This window comes from Perognathus longimembris, chromosome 23 (assembly GCF_023159225.1).
Source record: "Perognathus longimembris pacificus isolate PPM17 chromosome 23, ASM2315922v1, whole genome shotgun sequence".
In the NCBI taxonomy this organism is placed as follows: Eukaryota; Metazoa; Chordata; class Mammalia; order Rodentia; family Heteromyidae; genus Perognathus; species Perognathus longimembris.
Window position 1 is genome coordinate 1945409 of NC_063183.1, and position 25596 is coordinate 1971004.

The 25596-nt window shown below is 41.6% G+C and overlaps 1 protein-coding gene across 1 annotated transcript in view; it reads left to right on the forward strand.

Annotated features, from left to right (window-relative positions):
* Mosmo (modulator of smoothened) overlaps positions 1–25316 on the forward strand; it is a 66036-nt gene extending 40720 nt beyond the window's left edge. The window contains exons 2-3 of the mRNA XM_048332403.1: positions 18440–18652; positions 24527–25316. Coding sequence (XP_048188360.1) covers positions 18440–18652; positions 24527–24711 — 398 coding nt within the window. The 3' untranslated portion in view covers positions 24712–25316. The remainder of the gene's footprint in view (positions 1–18439; positions 18653–24526) is intronic.
* The last annotated feature ends 280 nt before the right edge of the window (positions 25317–25596 follow it).

Genomic DNA, 25596 nt, shown 5'->3' on the forward strand with positions numbered 1-25596 from the left:
CTGGGGAATCGAACCTAGGGCCTCATGTATACGAGGCAAGCAGTCTAGCCACTAGGCCATATCCCCAGCCCTTTGTATATTTTTTGACTCCCCTGAAAGTTCCTCTGTGCTTACAGAATTGTAGTTAAATCTACTCTGATACAAGTCTGAATGTTCTTAAAGTTCTTTTTAAGAGCACAGTTCACTCTCTACTCAATGGGTAGTTGGAGAAAGTTAGTATCATGTGGTGGGGATAATTTCAGATTGGGTAATGGAAAACCTGGAATTGAATGTAGTTGGGTATTTTATCATTTGATACCTGGACCTTAGCATTCCTTGAACCCTAACTTGGGGAAAATTCCTTCTGGTTCTGAATTGCTCTTAATTTTATCACTGCCTGGACTAGGACCTTTGCATGGCTCAGAGCTCATCTTGTCTGCTGCCTTGCTGCTTGCTTTCTTGGTCATTGTGCATAGGTGAACCTTTCCTGGTCTTAATGTTCAGTATTTCTAAAAGCCATTACAAATAAATACTATTTTTCTGCCCACACAAATAATATTTGGCCTTCTTAATCTATTTAGCTTTTATTCTCGTTTATCAGTATCATTTGTTTTCAGCAAACTCAGCCCTATGGAGAAAACATGGGAATTGGGGCTGGGAATGTGTCTTAGTGTTAGAGTGCCTAGCATGCATGAAGCTCTGGGTTTGGTTCCTCAGTGCCACATGAACAGAAAAAACCGGAAATGTCACTGTGGTTCAAGTGGTAGAATGCTAGCCTTGATCACAGAGAGGCTCAGGGGCAGTATCCAGGCCCTGAGTTCAAGCCCTAGGCCTGGCCAAAAAGAAAAAAGAAACACCATATGAAAATTATTCCTTAGATAAAACTAATGGTTGGGTGTTTTTTTTTTCCTGCCAAATCCATCAGCAGTGATCCAGTGTGATCTAGTGAATTCTCCCACAGATGTGTCTCATAATTCCATTGGACTGATTTAAATTTCATTTAAACTCTATACCCTACTTTAGTCTGTTTGTTTGGTGTACTTGTAATTGATTTTAGATCTGGGATATCTGCTGCTTACATTCATGTGTGACTAGAAGATTGCACAATTTATAAGTGCAATTAGCATTTTATTTCAGTGAATAATACTCTGTAGACCTTTTAGAATTTTTTTTTTTTTTTTTTTTTGGCCATTCCTAGGCTGTGAACTCAGGGCCTGAACAATGTCTCTGGCTTCTTTTTTGCCCAAGGCTAGCACTCTGCCACTTGAGCCACAGCGCCACTTCTGGCCATTTTCTGTATATGTGGTGCTGAGGAATCGAACCCAGGGTCTCATGTATACAAGGCAAGCACTCTTGCCACTGGGCCATGTTCCCAGCCCCTTTTAGAATTTTTAAATATGGAGCAAGTACTTATTTGTTGGTTTTTTATTGTGTGTGTGTGTGTGTGTGTGTGTGTGTGTGTGTGTGTACATGCACATGTCCTGGACCTTGGGCTGGAACTCAGGGCCTAGTCTCTGTCCTTGAGCTTCTTTTGCTCAAGGCTAGCGCTCTGTCACTTGAGCCACAGCACCACTTTTTCTGAGTAGTTTATTGGAGTGAAGAGTCTCACAGGCTCACAGCCAGCCCAGGCTAGCTTCAAAGTTCAAACCTCAGATCTCAGCCTCCTGAGTAGTTAGAATTATAAGTGTGAGTCACTAGTATGTGGATACAAGTACTCATCTTTTCTTTTTAAGGACAAATTGTATGGTTCTACCCTCAGGTGAGAGAGTAGAAAGTATAAAGGTTCTGCTGGGTGCTGGTGGCTCATGCCTGTAATCTTAGCTACTCAGGAGCCTGAAATCTAAGGATCATGGTTCAAAGCCAGCCCAGGCAGGAAAGTCCATGAGACTCTTGTCTCCAGTTAACCATCAGAAAACAGGAAGTGGCACTGAAGCTCAAAGTGGTAGAGTACTAGACTTGAGCAAAAAGAGCTCAGAGACAGTGCTGAGGCCCTGAGTTCAAGCCCCATGACTGACAAAAAAAGAAAGAAGGGAGGGAGGGAGGGAGTAAGTTCTTAACCTCATCCCTACTTCACCTTCCATTCCTGCTCAGGCCACTTTTAGTGTGTGATAGATATCCTTCCATAGTTGTGTGTGTTGTTGAAATGTTAGGGTAAGCTACTTTGGAACAGCTTTTTAGACATAATATTGAAGTTGATAGTAAAACTTGCCATTATAAAGTATGCAATTTGGAGGCAGGCACCAATGGCTCACACCTGTAATCCTAGCTACTTAGGAGGCTGAAATCTAAGAATCATGGTTCGAAGCAACCTGGGTAGGAAAGTCTGTGAGACTCTTATGTCCAATTAACCACCAGAAAACCAGAAGTGGCACTGTGGCTCAAAGTAGTAGAGTGCTGAGCTGAAGAACTCAAGGACTGCACTCAGGCCCATAGTTCAAGCCCCACAACCGACTTAAAGAAAAAAAGAAAAAGAATAAAGAATGCAATTGGTAGCTTTCTGTAGAGTCACAGTATTATGCAACAGTTACTGGTATCTAATTGCAGAATGTTTGCATCATCCTATGAAAAGAAACCCCATCAGAAATGTGTGTGTGTGTGTGTGTGTGTGTTGTGCGTGTTGTGCACGCACGCGCACATACATGCCTGCTTGAACTGGGGTTAAGTGCTGTCTTGGGGGCTTGAACTTGGCCTGGGCACTGTACCTGAGCTTTTCTGCTCAAGGCTAGCCCTCTACCACTTGAGCCACAGTTCCATGTCTGGATTTTTGGTAATTTATGGAAGATAAGAGTCTTGTGTACTTTCCTGCCCAGACTGAACTTCATTTTTTATGAGCAAAGATTTTGTTGTATTTTCTCTGAAATCATCAACTATTCATTGCTGTGAGTAGAACATTGCACTGACAAGAATGTGTAAGTCAGTTAATAGTTAAGAATGTGGCAGTTAGGAAGCAGAGAGAAGTAACAAGAAGGGATCAGAACCAAGATATATACCTTTCAAAAACATCCTCCCCCCTTGTGACTCATTTTGTCCAATTAGGTCCCACCTTCCACAGTTCCAGAATCCCTGGTAGTCTATTCAGATTTTAAGTCCATCAGTAGATTAAACCAATGATTATTTTTATTTATTTTGCCAGTCCTGGGGCTTGGACTCAGTGCCTGAGCACTGTCCCTGACTTCTTTTTGCTCAAGGCTCCAGTCTGCCTCTTGAGCCACAGCACCACTTCCAGCCTTTTCTGTTTATATGGTGCTGAGGAATTGAACCCAGGGCTTCGTGCATGCTAGGCAAGCACTCTGCTGCTAAGCCACACTCCCAAGCCACCAGTGATTATTTTTAACCTCTTAGTCATCTCTTGATAGAATCAAGTAAACAATCAAGATTCACCATCATAACTCCTCAGGCCAAAATAAAAGGACACTTAAACACAAGTGTTTAAATCATCCTTTATACTCCCAAATAAATACAATAACAAGGTCATAATTCTTGTTCTCCTAACGTGATATAACTGATAAAACCACTAATTCCTTCTCAAAAGTTTCAGTAGTACCAGAAATGCTAAAAAACTCAAGTCCATTTCCACTGAGATATTATACAAACTCTTAGTTATAGACTCTGTAAAATAAAATAAAAAGTTACAGAGTTCAACATAAACTGCAACAGTAAGTATTCCTGTTCCAAAAGGGAGAAATGGAGGCATAGAGAAGAGGGATGAGACCAAAGCAAAACTGAAGAACAGCTGGGCAACTGAATTGGGTCTGTGCTTGAGCAGGGTGCCCCTACGGCCTTGCTGGCTGAGGCTCACATGGCCTTTCTTGCACTGGTTCTGCCCACTGTCCATGACTTTCTTTGCAAATGTTCCACATTTCTGGCATCTCCAACATCCTTGAGTCCTCACTGCATCTTCAACTTCTATTTTGGCAGTAATGGGGTTTGAACCCTGGGCCTTGTGCTTGCTAGGCAGACAACTTGACCACTTGAGCCACTCTACCAGCCCCTTTAACTTCACTCTCAACAGCTTCATCCATCATTCTCTTAGGCTTCTTACAGTGATTCCAGCCCTATTACACATTGCCTGGCCTCCCAGACTTAACTTTGAAATGTGTGTGGACATCTCCATAACTCCATAGCTCTTGCAATTTGCATGCTTTGAAGACTGGCATCACTTGGTCTGCCACCAGCTCACGTGGCAGCTAGGCCTGTTTAATGACAGCAGCATCTGAGTGCCTAGGCCCTGAACCTGGGGAAACCCTTCCCTCAGTGGCCCTTTGCAAACAGGGTAGCCACACAACACTTCTTGAGGGAAAGGCTTCAAACAAGCTTCCTTAAAAGTTCCCTTGGGGGCTGGGGATATGGCCTAGTGGCGAGAGAGCTTGCCTCGTATACATGAGGCCCTGGGTTCAATTCCCCAGCACCACATATACAGAAAACGGCCAGAAGTGGTGCTGTGGCTCAAGTGGCAGAGTGCTAGCCTTGAGCAAAAAGGAAGCCAGGGACAGTGCTCAGGCCCCGAGCCCAAGCCCCAAGACTGGCAAAAAAAAAAAAAAGAAATCCAGAAGTTCTGAATATTTAAAATTTCTCTTTCTTCTCTTACTAATAAAATAGCCCCATGGACATATGCAAAACCAAAAAAAAAAAAAAAAAGTTCCCTTGGTCCTGCAGTGGGGAAGGTGTCATTGGCTTCTGAGGTATCCTCAGGACATCATCCAATTGCCCTGGTGCAAAGGACTAGACCCTAATGTCTTCAACAACACCCTCTTGGTCCACCACAGCCTGCTCTTCATGATAAACTGCAGGTGCTGGGGAGCAGGGTGTTTTTGTTTTTGCCAGTATGTAGGCTTGAACTCAGGGCCTCAATATTTGCTCAGCTTTCTTGTTTATGGTTGGCACTCTACCACTTGAGCCAAACCTCCAGTGTGGCATTTTTCTGGTTATTTGGAGGTAGAGTTTCACAGACTTTGCATCAGCTGGCTTCAAAGCTCCAATCCTCCAGGCCTCAGCCTCCAGAGTAGATAGGATTATAGGTATGAGCCACCAGCATTTGGCTCAACTTAAAGGTTTTTCCAATTTTTACACTCTATTTTTTTGCTCCAAATTCTCAATATAAAGTGGGCTTAAAGCAGCCAGCAATAAACATGCCAATGTACCAAATTAGTTAAACTCAGCTTTCCCCTAAGTCTCAGGGAAATACAAAATGTAGACTAAATGTAACACGCATCTGTGGCCTGAGGTCTTTTTTTTTTAATTTATTTATTGTCAAAGTGATGTACAGAGGGGTTACAGTTTCATACATTAGGCAGTGAATACATTTCTTATCAAACTTGATACCTCCTCCCTCATGTTTCTCCCTCCTTTTCCCCTCCCCAACTCCCTCCCATGAGTTGTGCAGTTGGATTACAGCATATAGTTTTGTAAGTATTGCTGTTGCATTGGTTCACCTTTTACCCTTTGTCTCTCCATTTTGATGTTCTTCCCTTCCCTCGTTCCAATAAACATATATACAATACCCAAAGTACCGAAATCAGTAACAGTGACATCAAGGGTAAAACCATGGGGAAAAAAGCCAGAGAAAATGGCATAATTTCAGATGGTACATTGAAAATAATGACAATGGTAAAACACTTATTTCCATAATTTGGAGTTCATTTCACTTAGCATCATCTTATATTTACATATGTACATAGCTATTGAGCTATTGTGAGCCAGACCCAAAGAAACATAGACTCTATGGTTTCCCTCATTGGTAATAATTAGTATACATCTAGGATAGTCCTAGCAGAAGATCATGAGATCTTTACTGTCCGTATTTCTGTTGGCATTCTGATTTTCTGAGCTCCCATCAGAATTCCAAATTAAGCTGTACTTACAGTAGTGTAAAGATTCTCTCACCCACATCTCCAAACTGTTCCCAACTCCTCGGCACACCCATTCCAAAAGCTCCTGAACCACATTGTCAGCAATAGTCACAGCAATGACCCTACTGCTCAGAATAATTTCCTGTGTTAGACTTTTTGTTGTCATGACAAATACTTAGGAGAACAACTTAAAAGGAAGGAATCAAACTGATGTACAGAGAGGTTACAGTTTCATACGTTAGGCATTGGATACATTTCTTGTACTGTTTGTCACCTCCTCCCTCATTCCCCCCTCCCCCCTCCCCCATCCTTCCCCCCCATGAGTTGTTCAGTTCATTTATACCAAACAGTTTTGCAAGTATTGCTTTTGTAGTCATTTGTCTTTTTTACCCTGTGTTTCTCGATTTTGGTATTCCCTTTCAGTTTCCTAGTTCTAATACTAGTATACACGGTTTCCAATGTACTCAGATAAGATACAGAGATAGTGCAGGTACACCACAGGAATGGTGATACAAGAAGATCATCAATAATAGAAGCTATGGTTACACATAGCACGTTGAAAGTAGTTATTTATTAAGTTTTAAGTAGTTATATAAAGAGGTTTCAATTCAACAATTCAGATTATGAGTACAATGCACCTTGATCAATGTCACCTCTTCTGTCTTTCTCCCCCATATTTCTCAATCCCATCTGTACCCTCAAATTATGTAGTTCAACTTTTACATATTGTACATGGACTATAATGACCGTATTGGCTCACCCTTCCTTTCTTCAATTATCTACCTCCTCTCTCCTGCCCTTCCTTCTTCCTCCCACCCCCACCCTTACTACAAAACATGGTTCGGCTCCCTAGTATTCATTTTGTTAAACTATTCCTTAGTTGTTCAGAGGGGTTTCACCATTGGAATCCTCCGCTGAGTATATCATCAATAAATGTTTGCTTTGTAGACACCAAAACTTATTTCAAGATTCAAGATTCCAGGTCTTACATTGAGGTCTTTGATCCATTTTGAGGTGACAGACAGGGATCCAGTTTGAGCTTCTGCATATGTATTTCCAGTTTTCCAGCACCATTTGTTGAAGGCTGTCTTTTTTTCCAACATATATATTTCACTTCCTTGTCAAATATCAGATGGTTGTAGGTAAGGATTTATTTCTGAGTCTTCTATTTCATTTCTCTTCAGACCTATTTTTGCATTAGTGCCAAGCTGTTTTTGTTACTGTAGCTCTGTAGTAACGTTTGAGGTCTGGAATTGTGATGATCCAGCATTTTTTTTTTTTGCCCATATTTGATTTGGCTATTTTGTGGTTCCATATGAATATTTGGATTGTTTTCTCTATCCTAGTGGAGAACAACATTGGCATTTTGATGGATACTGCACTGGATATGTAGATCACCTTTGGAATTATGACCATTTTCACACATTATATTTGCTGATCCATGGGGTTTTCTGAGACAGTTAACAGTGCTTTGATAGGCGCCATGCAAGCACAGGACAAGTGCCCAATCCAGAATGGAGATAAGTGCAATTGTGAGTCATAAGTGGTAAAGAGGCTTGGAGTATTTCAGGTAGAGAGAATAGCACATTTGAAGGTCATGTCTGGATAATATAGAGGAATATATACATACAAATGAGTTTAAAATTAAGAACTCAAGCACTGACTTTGAAAAGTAATACAAGGGAAGTCTGGAGAAAAAGTAGAAGCAGTATCATCCTTTAAAATGCCCTACCTACATAGGTCATTAGTTTGGACTAAGAGGGGAGAGTGTGTAGAAAAACTAGATCCAAGAGAGATCCTGAAGTACAGTAAATATTAATGAGTGACCGAGGAAAAAAAATTGAAGGTGGAGGCAGAAGCAGGAGGAAACAGCAGAAGATGGAAGAAGTAACCAAACCCAAAAGAAACGTGTTTGGATAGCACATTTAAGCCAGGACACAATTCGTATCTCTTATGTGTTAAAAGCAACAATGAGCTTGGCAAGGCCTGTTTCAGGCAGCGGTGGGTAGACAGCAAGGGTGGGTGAGCCTCTGGGAAGTGGACACAGGAAATCTCCACAAGACTACAGGCAGGAGGAGGACAGGCAGAGTGAGACAGGCACAAAAAGCATAAAGCACTGGAGGTTGCCTTGGCGTACTGGCATAGCATTTTTTTTTTCTGAGAGAGCAGACTTAAGCACATTCAAACATCCATGAGGTCCAGAAGTGGAGAGATAAGAGAAGCAAAAGAAGCAGGGAATATGGCCTGGTGGCAAGAGTGCTCGCCTTGTATACATGAAGCCCTGGGTTCAATTCCCTAACACCACATATATAGAAAACCGCCAGAAGTGGCACTGTGGCTCAAGTGGCAGAGTGCTAGCCTTGAGCAGAAAGAAGCCAGGGACAGTGCTCAGGCCCTGAGTCCAAGGCCCAGGGCTGGCAAAAAAAAAAAAAAAACAAAAGAAGAGAAAAGGCTGGGATCCCAAATACAAAACCTCACCAGGGTGCCAGGGTGAATCCGTGCAGATAAACTATACATTTGACCATGGGCAGTTTGGGAGCAGCTGCCTGGTGCCCTTGTCTCTTCCTGAGAGGTAGTAGAGACCTGCTTGTACTGAGCAAAAATGAGGTGGCAGGTACTGATTCTGATACTGAAGAAAGCACAGGAGACTTGGAATAGCCCGGCAAGGGCAGGTAAGGATGTGCAGAATTTAGGAAAACCTATTTTGCTTCTGTCCAGTGATGATGGTCCTGACACTAAGAATTTGGAAGCCACAGTTACACCTGCCCTCTCTGATGGAGGATTTTCTCCAACAGCAGCCAGGAGAGAAGTGCAAGGAGGAAGAAAATTATAATGGATTGAGGACAGGAGAAGAGGTAAAGACAACAGAAAAGTAAGAGATGGCGAGAAGGCAGGGGCTGGGATCAGAAAAGCCAAGAGAAGGTGGCTAAGAGGAATGGGGCACACTTATTACAGCTAGTTCTTCACAATTAGCCTCAACCTCTCCTGGCCCTCAGGTCTGCAGACATTGTCAGTGTGTATCTTGTTAAAATTATTTGCATTACCTGCTTGCTGGTTTGGACTAATTTTCTATTTATTCATGTTAGTGTACATTAGTTCGGGAGGGAGGGGGGTCCTTGTGACATTTCCACACATGTAAACAATGTATCTCAATCACTCCATGCCTCTGTGACTCCCCACTGTCCTACATCCCCTTCTGAGAATTTTCAGTAGGGTTCATAGCTTTTTTTTTCATACTTGCAGATAAACTGTATCAACTCAATTCATCCCCTGTTCACTATTAATAAGTGTAAGAGTTATTAAAGTAGGTAGCTGATGAAGGAGGACACCATGCAGTATTCAGGCAGGAGAGAAAAGTTTGTTCCCAAACTGCTGGCCTGTGGCGGAGATGATACATAGCAGAAGAGAAGGGCTGAAGCCCTGCCAGGCCAGGCCTTATCTAGGGCAGGGTCCGGGAGGTGTGGCAGGCAAGGGGAGGTGGCTCTCTCCAGGTTTGCCAGTTACCTAGGTAACATAGGCACTAGGCAGAGACAAACAGGGGAATGGGGGGCACATCTTCTCGAAGTCCCTCCCAGGGGCGGACCTTACAATAAACACCTATGTCCTGCAGCAGAATGCAAATATTATAGAAGAAGAAAAAAAAAATCACCACCACTAGGTATATTTCTGGAAGAAAAAAAATAAGTAAAAATTTAAAATTACCTTTACACTGTTCTTTTCTGGGCTTGTGCATCTACTCTGAAAATATGAGCTGCCAAGGTATGCTTGGCTCAGGAAGTTAATGCATCAGCACCCTCTGTTTAGGAGCCACCCCTTCCCAGTACCCTCCCACCTCACCTTTCCCCAGTTCTCTTTTAAGTTTTTCAGCTCATCTGCCACTAAAACATGAAACTTCATCATTTCAGTTTAAGACTAATGTCCATTGCTTAAATATCGATTCCCTTAGGAGGAGCAGCCTAGTAAGCCTTTACCATTAGGACTTTTGTGAGGAAGCATGTGTTTGATCTGTATAACAGATGAGATTGCTTGCTCGAAACAGACTCCTACCTGCTTGTAGAAAGGAGGACCAGCAAGCCTGCTACGGTAAGGATCGAGCAGCCCAAATCAGTACTGGAGCTGACAGGAAGAGGAAAAGCACTTATGTAGAAGGCAATCACTCTGTGTCTCTGTGTGTGCACGTGCGCATGTGTGTGTGAATGTGTGTAAGCACGTGCATGTGCACACATACCTTGAACTTGGGGCCAAAATGCTTTCCCTGAACTTTCATTTTGCTCATAGCTAGCACTCTACTACTTGAGCCACAGCTCCAGTTCCAGCTGTTTTGGGTGATCAATTGGAGATTAGAGTCTCACAGAATTTCCTACCCAGGCTGGCTTCAAATTGGAATTCTCAGATTCCAGCCTTCTAAGTAGTTAGGGTTACAGGTGTGAGTCCCCAATGCACAGCTGTCAATCACTCTGTCAGTCTGTCTGCCTGCCTGTGCGTGCGCACGTGCATGCATGCTGGGTTTGAACCCAAAGTTTGATATATGCTAAGCATACTTCCTACCAGTGAGCTACACCCCAGCCCAATCACAGATTCCTCCCCCCCACCACCGCCCTGTCAGTTGTGGGCCTTGAACTTGGGCCCTGGGTGCTACCCTTGATCTGTTTTTGTTCAAGGCTAGTGCTCTGCACTTTGAGCCACAGTGCCACTTCTGGTTTTCTTGTGGTTAATTGTAGATAAGAGGCTCATGGACATTCCTGCCCTGGCTGGCTTTGAACCACAGTCCTGAGATCTCAGCCTCCTGAGTAGCTGGGATTGCAGGTGTGAGCCACCAGAGCCCATCGATCACAGATTTTTATTTTTTTAATTTTATTTATTTTATACTGCCTCTGGGGCTTGAACTCAGGGCCTCACACTCTTGCTCAGCTTTTTTTTCTCAAGGCAGGCATTCTGTCACTTGAACCATACTTCACCTTCCCCAATCACAGGTTTTAATATCACCAATTTTGCTCAGGTCCAGTCCTCTTTGGCCAGACTGGTGGATGTTTTATGACTTGCTTTGTCACAGGCTCTATCAGATGCGTCACTGGGAGAACATCCCAAAAAGAAATTTCCCCAATAAAGGAGGTTCCGGAAGGACTCTGATTTTCTAAGCTACCTCTACTGCTGAGTCTCCCCAAGAGCTTGGAATAACACAAAATGAATTTTCTAAGAAATCCACATAGAAGGCACCCAAGGTAGTAGGCCAGCAGAGCATATTGCATAAGACAAAGCAGACTGCACAGAAAGAGAATAACCTAGCAGCACCTTCTGACAAGCTAGTGGAAGCAGAAGGGGCTGGTGGGCTGAGGCTTCCAGTTCAGAGCTGGTCATAGCAATGTACGGTTGTCTAGCAACTTGTTATCCTGTTTTGATAAGATCACTCAAGCCTGGAGACAAAGGTTCTGGGGTCAGCCTTACAACCAAAGGGTCTAGTGACTTGGGTGCTGTGCTTACAAAGCCCAGGCCCTGTCTATTCCCAGCCCTAAGGACTCCTCTAGAAGCAGCGTCTCATTTAACAGTGAGGGGAGAAATAGAGCACGGAAAGAATTCTGCTCTGTGTATTTTTGAACAGTTGAATCAGTTTCTTGCTTTTTTGGTGGCTTTTCAGTCTTATTTCCTCTTTCTGTCTCAGCTCCTGAACCCCAAAGGGTTTTTTGTTCTGTTTTGTTTTTAAGTTTGTTTCTGTGCTAGTCTTGAGGCTTGAACATAGGGCCTGAGCATTGTCCCTGAGCTTTTATGCTCAAGGCTAGTGCTCTACCTCTTGAGCCACAGCTCCACTTTCAGCTTTAAAAAAAAAAAAAATCAAGACTAGGAATGTGGTTTAGTGGTAGAGTGCTTGCCTAGCACTCTAGGTTCAATTCCTCAGTACCACATAAACAGAAAAGGCCAGAAATGGTGTTGTGGCTCAAGTGGTAGAGTACTAGCCTTGTGCACAAAAAGGCTCTGAGACAGAACCTAGGCCCTGAGTTCAAGCCCCAGGACTGGCAAAAAAAAAAAAAATAAGATGATTAATTGGGAATAATAATTTGACCTTACAACTAAAGGATCTAGTGACATGGGTCCTGTTCTTAAAAACAACCAGGACTTGCCTGCCAAAGCTGGCTTAGAACTGTGATCCTCAGATCTCACCAGCTTAGTTGTTGATGTATCTTCTAACTCCCCTGTGACCTTGTGCCCACCTATTCTGTCTCAGGTTACAGACTGTCTATGACACTGATTTTACATGAAATGATGACACGCCTTATAATCATCCTCATTGTGGCAGCAGACATGTTTCGCCTGGCAGTGCCATCACTTCAGAGTATCTTCACTCTTCACATAATGAGTGTCAGAGCTGATTTAGTTAAGATTCCCCACTTACTGGGGTAAATAAGGACTCGTGACTTTTTCTCTTGTGTGTGATTACATGCAGGTGAGATCCTGGGCATCTTTCAAATACTATAACTCCTAGTTTGACATCTACTGTGTTTAAAAAAAATTTTTTAAATTGGCTAGTGTGGTTGCCTAGGAAACCGCTGCAGGGTAAAGATAGATTGGTTGTTTGAAGAACTGGAATTACTGGCCCCTTGAAGAGGCAAAAGACCCATTAGATAAAAACAAAAAGTAAACATGTACCCTTGTGCTTTTAAGGTGTGCTATAGAAGGTTCTACCTAATGCAATGCAGTTTTTGTTTTGTTTTGTTTTTGGTATCATTCTTGGGGCTTGAACTCAAGGCCTGGGCACTGTCCCTGAGTGTTTTTGCTCAGGAATAGAGCTCTATCTACCACTTGAGCTACAGCACCACTTCCAACTTTTTTTGTTTTTTTGTTTTTCCTTTTGTGTGTGTGTGTGTGTGTGTGTGTGGATTAATTAGAGATAAAAGTCACTCAACTTTCTTGCCTGGGGTGGCTTCAAGCATCGTCCCTCTTAGTGTCCTGAGTAACTAGGATTATAGACATAGGCCACCAGTGCCCAGCTTGCAGTGCAGTTTTAAATTTAACTTCTTTCTAATTCATTTAAGATCACCAAGTGCCTTTTAACTCCTTGTGTATAGCCAGGAATAGGCCAAGGGGAGGGTGTGTGCGCAAACTGCCTTTAACTCAGACATGGTGACTCATCCTATAATCTTGGCTACATGGATGGCAGAAGGTAGGAGGATTGAAATTTGAGGTCAACCATGGCAATAAATTTGTGAGACCTCTATCAGCAGAAAAGGCCGGATCGGATGATGTACACCTATCATCCACTCTATAGCAGGAAAGGTAAAAAGGAAGATATTGGTTCAGGCTGGCCTGTATAAAATGTGAAAACCTTATCTAAAAAATAACCAGAGAAAAAGTTCTGGAGGCATAGCTCAAGCAGTAGAGTACATGCCAACTAAGCACCATGCCCTAAGTTCAAAGGCCAGTACCACCACGACCACAAAGTACCTTTGAAGTTATTGGTGTGGTAGTTCTGTGCTAGAGTGTATCTTAGCATATGAGAGGCTTTGGGTTTCATCTCCAGCACCAAAACATTTTGCCTTTTAAAACTAAGTTTCTGTGTACGTATATGCAGACCAAACTGTGTTAAGAGAATCTGGAGGAAGTAAAGGCCTTGACTGTGTGAGTGAATGATTTGAATGTCTATGCAGGAGATAATTCATTGAAATAAAAGATGAAATTTAAAGACTTGGTGAAAAAGTATAAGGAGTACTAAAATTGCCTGACTTCGCAAGATATAATTATAGCTGTGCAATCGCCTTGGCAGATTCTCCTGTTAGCTTACAGAAAATAAGTGACTATTACATAAAATTTCCAGACTTAATGATACTACTCTAGAGAGTGATGCACTTTTATTTTGTTTCTGGTAGTAATGGAGTTTGAACTCTGTGCCTCAGGCTTTTTGCCTAGCCAATGCTCTATCACTTAGCCACACCTCCAGTGTACCTTTTTGTTTATTATTTTGGACATAGAGTCTCACAGAGTTTGCTACCTGGGCTAGCATCAAACCTGAATTCTCTGGATTTTAGTTTCCTGAGTAGCTAGGATTACAGATGTGTAGGTGCCCAGCTAGAAAGTGAATTTTAACCATTTTGCTGGTCGAGTATTTACATTAGGCTTTCTATAACATTTAAGGAAACTCATTTTCACTAAAAGTATGACTGAATTCTAGTTTTGGAATCTCTGACCATTACACCAGTGCTAACTTCTGGTTGATGTTTTAAATTAGTTTTTCTTTCTCCCAGAACAGAGCTTCTGACAAATTTTATGAATTTAGGAGCAGAATTCTTAGTGCTGAATATCTAGTAGGTTATTTCTAGCTGATTTATAGAGGATATAACAAACATATATAATATATTACATATATTTTGTTTTATAGAGAGAGCAAGAGAGAGAGAGAGTTAGAGTGGATGTGTGTGCTACAAGGGATTTAACTCGGCTTCACACTTGTTAGGCAGATGCTATACCACATGATCCATTCCTCCAGCCCATGTAATGATTGTCTTACTCAGCCTGTTCATCTGGTGTGTGATTCCCCAGATAGGAGACGAAGGGAAGAGTAGTCTACTCAGTCTTACTCTGAAAGTTTAATAGTCAGCAAACAAAGGTTAAGGTGTTAAGGTAAGTTCTGCCCCTCAAATTCCTTGCCATGTTCATACCAGGGACTAAGGCAACAGGGACTAAGATACTCAGAATGGGTTTTTTTGTTTTTCTTTTGCCAGTCCTGGGCTTGAACTCACAGTCTAGGCACTGTCCCTGAGCTTTTTTTGTGCTCAATGCTGATGGCTCTACCACTTGAACCACTGCTCTGCTTTTGGCTTTCCTGGGCTAAGCTGACCAAGATTGAGGCCTGGTCAAGAAGAGGGCTCAGAGGAGCCCAATGAAAGTGTGGTCAAGAGCTGGGGATATGGCCTAGTGGCAAGAGTGCTTGCCTCATATACATGAAGCCCTGGGTTCAATTCCCCAGCACCACATATACAGAAAATGGCCAGAAGTGGTACTGTGGCTCAAGTGGCAGAGTGCTAGCCTTGAGCAAAAAGAAGCCAGGTACAGTGCTCAGGCCCTGAGTCCAAGCCCCAGGACTGGCCAAAAAATAAATAAATAAATATATATATATATATAAAATGAAAGTGTGGTCAAAGAGAATCGTTCAGTTGGGCACTGGTGGTTCACACATGTAATCCTAGCTACTAAGGAGGCTAAGAGCTGAGAATGGAGATTCAAAGCCAGCAGGCAGGAAAGTTCTAAGACTCTATTATCCAATTAACCACACACAAAACAAGCCGGAAGTGGAGTTGTGGCTCAAGTGCATAGTGGCTCAAGTCTGTAGAACAAAAAGAAAAAGTTCAGGGACAGTGCTCAGGCCCTGAGTTCAAGTCCTGGGGAGAGGAGGGAAAAGGAGGGAGAAGCTCACCCTACGTAACTTATATCTTAATCACATTTGCAGCTAACAGGGGTCAAATGTCAATGTATCTTGGTAGGGGGCATATCTCACACTAGGCTGCCTCTCTGTGTCCTCATACACCAAGTATCAAAGCATCAGAGGGAGTGTGGGGGTCTCCATTAGGTCACTGGGTTTTGTTTATTTGCTTGTTTTTTGTGCCAGTAGTGGGGTTTGAACTCAGGGCCTAGGCACTGTCCCTTAGCTTTTTCACTCAGGCTGGCACTCTACCACCTGAGCCACAGCTCCACATCTGATATTTTGGTGGTTAGTTGGAGATAAGAATCTTATGGACTTTCCTGCCTAGGCTGGTTTCAAACTGATCTTTAGATCTCAGCCTCCTGAGTAGCCAGGATTTAAGGCCTGAGTCACCAGCTAGCACCTGGCATGCAGAATGTTTTAAAGGGAAGATATTTAGTCATAATTTACTAAACTTACAATTTTTATTGAGTACCAGCAAAAAAAAAATTTTCTAATGTAAATCTAAGATCATAGATTTATATAGAGTTACCAATGAAACTTTCAAAAGTTAAATTGTGAAGGAACTATGGTAGTACTCCACAGTATTATATTTTGTCAGAGTCTTTCATTGTTTGCTGTCTGTTTTTAAAGTAGTTACGGTGTTTATAAATGGATCTGTGGCTACAAGAGGGTAATTTGTTAGAGATCTGATGAATGATCAGGAGTGGCTTCCTGTTCTTGGCATTGCTCTGAATGTCTTCTTTATTTCTAGAATTATAATTAAATGCTTTATCACAGTAAGACACTCAACTTTATATTCAAAGGAAACTCTGTGTATGTGTGTGTGTGCGCGCTTGTGTGTTTGCATGCCAGGCCTAAGGCTTGAACTCAGGGCCTGGGTGCTGTCCCTGTGTTTTTATGTTCCAGACTCGTGCTCTACCACTTGAGCCACTTCTTGCTGCTTGGTGGTTAATTGGTGATAAGCAGCTCACAGACTTTCCTGCCCAGGTTGGCTTTGGACCTTGATCCTCAGATCTCAGCCTCCAGAGTAGCTAGGATTATAGGCATGAGCCACCAGCACCCAGCTAAAAAGAAGTACAACTTGTTTATCTTCTTTCACTACCCAGAGTTATGGCTAGCATTAGACAAAGACTACAACTTGCTTTTGAGAACAGAACCAATTTCTTGCTCCATTTTCTTTCAACCAACATTGCTTTATTTCTAAAAATGTATCAATGGTGAAACACAAGGTATATAAAACTGCCCCACCTACCAACATGTCTGTCTACAGACTAAGCCAGCTTTGAGGTCAATGTCTTAAAAAAACAACTTGTATTCATATTCAGAAAATAATATTGATCCAAAAAATCTCTCTCTCTCTCCTCCCTCAAAATCCAGAACTCTTTTTTTTTCTTTTTTGTCAGTCATGGGACTTGAATTTGGTTGGGTGCCGTTCTTGAGCTCTTCAGCTCATGGCTAATGCTCTACCACTTGAGCCACAGGGCCATTTCCCAGAACTCTTTGATCTTATATTTTTGGAAACTATTTTCCCATTTGCAGATGTTCTTTCAATGGGAAATTTTTCTTTTAGCATTATATTTACTCTTAAAATAGGGAACAGAAGAAAATAATTACTCTTTTACCTTCTTTTTTTTTTTTTTTTTTTTTTTTTTTGGCCAGTCCTAGGCTGTGAACTCAGGGCCTGAGCACTGTCCCTGGCTTCTTTTTTGCTCAAGGCTAGCACTCTGCCACTTGAGCCACAGCGCCACTTCTGGCCATTTTCTGTATATATGGTGCTGAGGAATCAAACCCAGGGCCTCATGTATACGAGGCAAGCACTCTTGCCACTAGGCCATATTCCCAGCCCCCTCTTTTACCTTCTTAATCTTTCAGCTTTCTTAAAAATTTTTATCCTCCAATTGGTAAAGTGGATCCTTGGGTTTGACATGAGAACATGTCTATGGAAAAAAAAATACCACTTGATGTTTTGCAAAAATCATTTTCATGGCATGATCATACACATGTATAATCCCCAGGACTTGGGAGGATAAAGTAGGAGGACCATGAGCTCAAGGCCAGCTGAGGCTACATAGCAAGTTCCAGGTCAGCTTGGGTTGCATAATGAGACACTGTTTCAAATACACATACCAACACACACACACATACAAAACACACACTCACACAGAGAGACCTTTGTAATATGTCTGTGCTTTTCTGTTGAAGTATGCCTAAATATGAACTCTTGTATCAAGTGCTGGTGGCTCACACCTGTAATCCTCATGAGTCTAAGATCTAAGGATTATGGTTTGAGGCCAGCCTGGGCAAGAAAGTCCATGAGACTCTTATCTCCAATTAACACTAGAAAGCCTGAAGTGGAGTTGTGGCTCAAGTAGTAGAACACTGGCCATGAGCACAAAAGCTCAAAGTCAGCATCTAGGCCCTGAGTTAAAGCCCTAGGACTAAAAAAGAAAGGAAGGGAAAGAGGGAGGAAAAGAAGGAAAGAAGAAAGAAGGAAGGGAAGAAAGAAAATGAACTCTTGTACATTGTATAAAAATTAGTAAGCTAGACCTTTTCAACTTTGGTAACTATCACCTATCTAGTACTTAGTTGATTATTTACTCTGTACACACACACAGATACACAGGTAGGTAGGTAGATAGATAGATAGACTCAATATGTTTTAAATTTGTCTGCAGTTTCTCAAAACTTATTTTTCTCCTGAGCCAAAACAAAGTAATATTGAGTCTGGGAATGAAAAATTCCAGTTCTTTCTGCCAACATGAAAACTCAATGAAAACAAAATTCTTTTTTGCTTTATGTGTCTGGCTTTGTTGTTTTGTTGTCATTTTCTGGAGATTGGGATAGTGTTTGATACAAGAAAAAATATTTGGGAGGCGGAGGGCAGGAGAGTCTGCGAACAAGGCCAACTTGGCCTTGCTTAATGAAGTATTTGCTAATGAATGACTGAAATAACTCCTTTACAAAAGAGTTATTTTGTGTTGTTGTTTTTTGCTGTGTTATTTGTTGCCTTAGGTTTACTTGTATGTTATTTTGTCCTACTATGAATGGCAGCAGAATACTGAAGGGGATTCTTCAGTGCAATGCCTGAATAACACACAGAGAAACAAATTAGGAATTAAGGGTCAGGAGGCAGTAGTAGGGGATGGGCCCTAAACATGCCAGACTTACTAAAGCCCTCCTTCCTTTTGCATCTTCCTAGGAGCCCTCACCGTGGGCCTAGTGAGACAATGTCAAACTATCCATGGACGAGACCGGACATGCATCCCTCCCCGGCTCCCCCCAGAGTGGGTCACCACACTGTTTTTTATCATCATGGGAATCATATCATTGACTGTCACATGTGGTTTGCTAGTGGCTTCCCACTGGCGAAGAGAAGCTACAAAATATGCTCGATGGATAGCATTCACTGGAAGTAAGTAACCTGTGCTTACTAAATTTGTCTAGGAGGCGCCCATTCCAGTCAACAGTCAGTAACAAGGATTTTCCTAACCATCTAAGAGCACCACTGGCTTTGGCGACAGACTGCCCAGCCCATCAGTTCTTCCGAACTCATCCTTCAAGGCCAGGAATTCACAATCGATTATTTTGTGGAAAATGTTATTTTTGTGATATAAGGTGTGTGACTTAGAGCTATTAGTAGCCTGAGTCTTTTCCTTTCTTGAAGATATTAGTATCTTCTAGCCATTTAAAATGAATCTAGAAAAATATATAAACACCGCATGAATTAGATGGCAGGTGATAAGTGACTTTTCAATATTGATTTTGAGGGGTTTCTGTATCTTTTATGACCATTGAAAAAACAATACATTTGATTATTTATTTCCATTTCAACATTTCTTACCCTACTGTGTCATGTGGCAATAAATGCATGTGTTACATGTTGGCTTATATTTTGCAAAATTGGTTTAACTTGAAAATACCAGATGCTTATCCCAACTTAAAGACATAAAGGCACGAAGAAAACTTATTGCTGTAATTGTGCTTTTTTTCTGAAGCAGTTTTGCATCTCAGGGAACCTTTAGCATTATTTGTAAGTATATTTAATAGTCACAGCCTAATGGAGATGCTCCTAGCAACTAGTGTATAGAGGCTAGAAATGCTCTTACACACCAAACATCCACACAAGACAGTCCCCCACAGCAGGGTCACCTGGCCCCACATGAAAGCTGTTCTAAAGGCATGGCAGGACAGTACATGTGCAGAGCACTAACAGAAGGATAATTCAATGTTTTAAAGTCACCTCAGGTTTGCATATGTTTCTAAAGATGAATGTTGTGGCATAGCTTACTTTCATCTGAGTGGAGTCAGGCCTGGTGGCTTGACCATAATCCGAACTGCATGGGAAGCAGTGAATCAGGATCTTGGTTCAAGGCCAGCCTGGGCAAAATCTTTTCAAGATGCCATCTCAACTCATAGCAGAGTACTGTGATGCACACCTGTCGTCCCAGGTAATGCATGAAGCATAAATAGAGGATTTTGGTCCATGCCAGTTCTGGGCAAAAAAGTGAGACCCTATCTCAAAAATAAACAGTAAAAAACAAAGGCCATATATATGGCTCAGCAATGGAATACCTGGGCAAAAGCAACAAAGTTAACTAGTATGGATTAAGGGATTATCTCAAGTATCCCTATTAATAACAGAACTCAGTAGCTATGTAGGAGGCTGAGATCTGGAGGATTATAGTTCAGAGCCAGCCAGGGAAGAAAATTCTGTGAGACGCTATCTCCAAGGTAACCAGCAAAAACAGGGGTGGAGGTATGGCTCAAGTGATAGAGCATCAAGCAAGCAAGCTGAGCAAGCTCAAAGCCTTTAATTCAAACTCAGCTTGGCCGTGTGTGTGTGTGTGTGTGTGTGTGTGTGTGTGTGTGTGTGTGTTAGAACTCAGTTTATCTGGGCTGGAGATGTAGTTCAGTGGCAGGGCACTTACCTAGCATATGCAAAGCCTGGAGTTGTATCCCCAGCACTGGGAGACAAAATAAAACACCTCCTGGCTGTAAGATGGTGCTACTCCTTCTTGAGTCTATATCTAGCTTTTTTTTTTCCTCCTCCTGGGACCAGAACTTGGTATCAGAGGCTTGCTTTTGCTGGCACTCTACCACCCAAGCCACCATTCCAACCCCCTCTTCCTATCTGGGAAACATTCTGTTTACATTTCTGGCTCCATTGTGTTGTCTCTACATCACCATTGGTTTTCGTTTTAGATCAATTGCCTTTGATGTAGACATCTCCACCATTGTAAAGCTATAGGAGACAAGTTGATCTCGCTGTCAGAAAAGTCTTCATGACAGCTCTTTCCTGGAGAGTAAGGACTAGAGGCAAGTGTCGAGGCAAAGTGGCTAATCAAAAAGTTTCTGGAGGCTCATAAAGAGGCTAATCCAAAAAACAAAAAGAGGCTAATCCTTCCTCGCTCCATCACAGGCACAATTCTATCTCCCAGCTGAGATAGAATTCATTCTTTACAGAGTTCAACAATACCCAGGAAGGAAGGACTTTGTCCATGCACTTAGTTGAAACCTGGTAGTACTTGTGCTGAATGCCAAGGTCTAAACTATGATTTAACAGAGTTAGAGGCAAAACAAGGATTAAAATGCTTTTATGAGCTTGATCTAATGTTTTGAAATAATATGTCTATATGACACATATTTCCAAGCTCATTGAGAGTGTAACCAATTAATATGTCTCTTTTCTGATTCCATCCCCCAGTCCCGAATAACCTCTTTCCTGGAGCCCATCACTGTTCACCAACTTCTGAAGTTTTCTACTAGCAGTATTCTGTACATAGAAAACTGTATGTATGTGTGTGTTTGTGTATATGTGTGTGTTCTATAAACATATACTTACATAAAAATTGCTGCACACTATTCTGTGCCTTTGTTGTTGTTGTTGATGTTGTTTTCATGTAAGCTGTCTTGGAGTTAATTTTGCCTAATTTACTCTTAGCTTCTTTAAATAGCTTTTGTTGCCAGAATTCCTTTGCTGGGGGTTGGTAGCTGTTCTGAGAGGAAATTGGCTCCCCCTAGTGATAGCATCCAGTCCTGGACAATTTACATTATATCGTCTGTGTATTTTTATTTCAGCCAAGCTGCGGTTTTGTAATATTCTTTTTTCCTTTCCTTTCTTTCTTTCTTTTTTTTTTTTTTTTTTTGTCAATTGTGAGGCTTAACTCTGGGCCTGGGTGCTGTCCTTGAACTCTTTGCTTGAGGCTAGCACTCTACCACCTTGAGCCACAGCACCACTTCCAGTTTTCTGGTGGATAATTGGAGATAGTCTCATAGACTTTCCTCCCCGGGCTGGCTTTGAACCCCAGTCCTCAGATCTCAGCCTCCTAGAGTGACAAGCATGAGCCACCAGCACCTGGCTTAGTTTTTTAATGTTCTGATGGCTGCCTTGGTGGGGAAATGTGTCTCAGGAGAACCACAACATGAAGGGGGAGGCATGGGATTCAGGTCTCTCTTGCCCCTATCACCCCAGTTTACAGGCTTATCTGCCAGAACACCCTCTCACCACCAAGAAATGCATGCATGGAGGACACAAGCTCATGAGGACCCAGTTTTAGTCTTCCAGCTTGGCAGATATTACCAGCATTAATGATGTTTTCTGATCTAATGTAGCCTCATAAACATCAATAGCTTAAGAGCAAAACTCATTCATCTACATTAGATCCAGTGCCCAGGAAATATGGAAAAGTAATGATTCCTGGGTCATATATAAATCAAATGGGAGGCAGTTCATTGCTTCCTTAATACTTGATTAACTTTTCCAACCTGGAAAATATTTAACTCTCAGATATTAAATTCTAAATAGTTACCACATGAGTCCTCTATTGTGAAGGATAGATTTTTATTTTCACAGTAGAAAATTAAGAAGACTAAAAATGAGGTGGGCACATCAGTTAACAATAACAACAAATTTAATGTTTATCACTAAAGCACTTTAAATTAGTTTAGGTTTCTTGAATTGTATTAGTCAACATTAGGGAAAAAATTTTGTTTTTAAAACAATCTTGTCCTTGCCTGGCACCAATGGCTCACACTTGTAATCCTAGCTACTCAGGAGATTTGAGGATCAAAGTTCAACACCAGCGTGGGTGGAAAAGTCCCTGTGAGACTCTTATCTCTAATTAACCTCTCAAAAGCTGGAATTGGTGCTGTAGCTCAAGTGGTAGAGCACTAACCTTGAGCACAAAGAGGCTCAGGGACAGTGCTCAGGCCCTGAGTTCAAGCCTCACAACCAACAACAACAACAAAAACAAATCTTGTCCCATAGTGAGGTGTGTGTGTGTGTGTGCGCGTGAGTGAGTGTGTGTGTGTGTGTGTGTGTGTGTGTGTGTGTGTTGAGATAGAATCTCACTGAATAGTCCAAGCTGGCCTTGAACTCAAAATTTCCTCCTTTGTCTCAGAGTGCTGTGATTACAGGCATGTACCTCCTTGCCCAATCCCGTTGTGTTTTTTTTATTACATTGTTATAGCCATCAAAATTGTGGTTCATTTTATCACTAAAACCAAATTAAGTCATAGGAACAATTAGTAATTGGTGTCTCCTGATAAGTAAGCACTAACAGCTGACTACCACAAAAAGACCAAACCTGTTATAGAGTTTAATGTCTGTATTTTTCATTTGTTCTGTATCATATCATTGTAGGTATCATAAAGAATCAAAGCTTGCTTATATAATAATTTTTGGTGTGATCACTCATCCAAAATGAAACCAGTTGAAATAATATGTGTATATTAGGTGTCTGTATAATATACAGTAAGCTGTCTCAGTGGTAAAAGCAAAGAAAATTGGTGTGTTACCATGATAAATGTTAGTTACCTTTAAAACGTATTGTTGGAAGTATTTTCACCCAGAAAAGAATTCTTAATTGGCTTTTTAAGGACTTCCACATTAAGTTCTGCTGACTGGCAACCCAGAAAACTCTAGAAACAAGAATCAGCTGATACAGTTATCCATTCTCTCTCTATGTTCCTGGGGACTGGTTTAACTTAAGATTTCATGTTTAGTTAATAGTTGAAAGCTTCAACTGCTCATCTACAGTGACTAATCTGTCTGCACATTACATGGAAGAAACAGTTCTTTTACCAAAGAAATTTGAGGCACTATGAGCATTTAACCACTCTGCCTTTAAAACCCCAAATCAGTTTCCAGAAAAGCTAGCCATCTATAGGTTATTTATTTTCACTGAGAAGAGTATTTCTTTGAGGGGCTGGGAATATGGCCTAGTGGCAAGAGTGCTTGCCTCCTATACATGATTCCCCAGCACCACATATATAGAAAATGGCCAGAAGTGGCGCTGTGGCTCAAGTGGCAGAGTGCTAGCCTTGAGCAAAAAGAAGCCAGGGACAGTGCTCGGGCCCCGAGTCCAAGGCCCAGGACTGGTACCGAAAAAAAAATAAAAAGTATTTCTTGGGTAGCACAAAAGAACATACTGTTTGCTAAAAGATTAGACCAGAATTACTTTTCCCAGGACACTGGGTTTCTGATGTGTCCCTAAAACCATTTTAGTAAATAATGTATTTCATTATCTTTATATGCAAAACCCAATAAAGGTTTCTTACCCTCCCTCTATGCAGAAACCTGATAAAATTTTTATTCCCTTGGACTGTGGTCCATGACAAGAGGTAGCCACTGACAATTTGTTAATCATCCCAAAGATGATGTTCTTCTTACTAGCTGGTAATCAGAGGAAGAGAAATGCTGCTTGTTGTTAGGCACCTTTTCTCCAATTCTGTCTAACTTAAGAGGATTGACAGGATAATACTGCACCACATTTATTTAGCACTTTCTGCCAGCCTGGCAGTTTGCCAGGGACTTGACATTATTATATTTTAACTCTCCTAGGATTTCTCTTATTTTCAGAAAGCAATGAGAGGCCAGCTAGAGGGCAGAGCAGAGCTTCTCCCCCCCCCCCCCCCGCCTGCCCCCGCCCCCTCCCCCACCCCACCCCACCCCTGCCCCAGCCATTGCCCTTATTCTAAGTTCTTACTCTGAGTGAGAGTGTACATGAGTACTTAGAAGAAGAAGACCTTCCTTATTGCTGATGATTCAGAATTACCCTGCAATGTATGTAAAGGGTGAACTCAGCATGTACTATATTTATTAGGCACCAGAAACATTTTCTGTAGTATATGCAGATCTTTTGATAGTCGATCCATGTTTCAACAGGTTTGGATTTTGTGATCAATTTACAACCTTTATTAATTTCCCTTGTGCCAGATTTTCATTGTTTCATTTATTTAACCACCAAACTATGTTACTAATGCTGTGTTTTGGTTTTTTTTCCAGTGATCCTTTTCTGTATGGCTGCCCTAATATTTCCAATAGGATTTTACATCAATGAAGTCGGAGGCCAACCTTATAAATTACCCAACAACACAGTGGTTGGGTCATCATATGTACTTTTTGTCTTATCAATTTTCTTTACAATAGTAGGACTTCTGTTTGCTGGCAAAGTTTGTTTACCAGGCTGATGAATGTCTAAACTGCTTGACTCTTATTATTTTTTTATTTTATTTTATTTTTTAATTTTGAGAGACAGGAGGACAAAGACAAAGCATCTGAGCAGTTCTGCCCTAGGAAGATGCTTAGATGAAACCGATGCCGAAAATGCTTCTGATTTGTTCTCACTATGCACTTTGGATTAAAAAAAATAATAATAATAAGGAGAGCCTTTTCCATAACCAAATACAGACAATATTGACTAAATCTCCTGAGTATATTCAGGCAGTCAATCTGCACTGTGATAGCGACCTAGAGAAGGAGAATGCTTTATACTGAAAAGCATGTGGCCCTTTGGGACTCTGTTGTTCTGTTTTTAATGTCTAATGATTCATTTGAGGAAAAAAAAAAGTCTAAGTATTTATGAATCACGGTGGACCAGAGGGATGCAAGAGAAGGAAGTGTGGGGCGGGCCTCACGTCCTGAGAAGTTAGTGTTCACAGCAGCCCTGTAGCGGTGGGCACTTTCGGCACCAGAAGGGTGACGGTGCATTACTGTACCAAGAAGCCAATAGATCAAACCTTGTTTGCTAAAATGTATGTAAAAATTCTGAAATTCCCTAATCTCTGTGTACAAAGAGAAAGAAAACCAGGAGAGAGAGAGAGAGGAAGAAAGAGAAAGGAAGGAAGAAAGAAAGAAAGAAAGAAAGAAAGAAAGAAAGAAAGAAAGAAAGAAGGAAGGAAGGAAGGAAGGAAGGAAGGAAGGGAAGGAAGGAAGGAAGGAAGGAAGGAAGGAAGGAAGGAAGGAAGGAAGGACAAACACTAAGAGACACATTTGGGGTGGGTGGGTGGGGAAAATCTTCCTTATATTTATATAAATATATATAATATATATATTTTGCTGATGCAGTATACAAT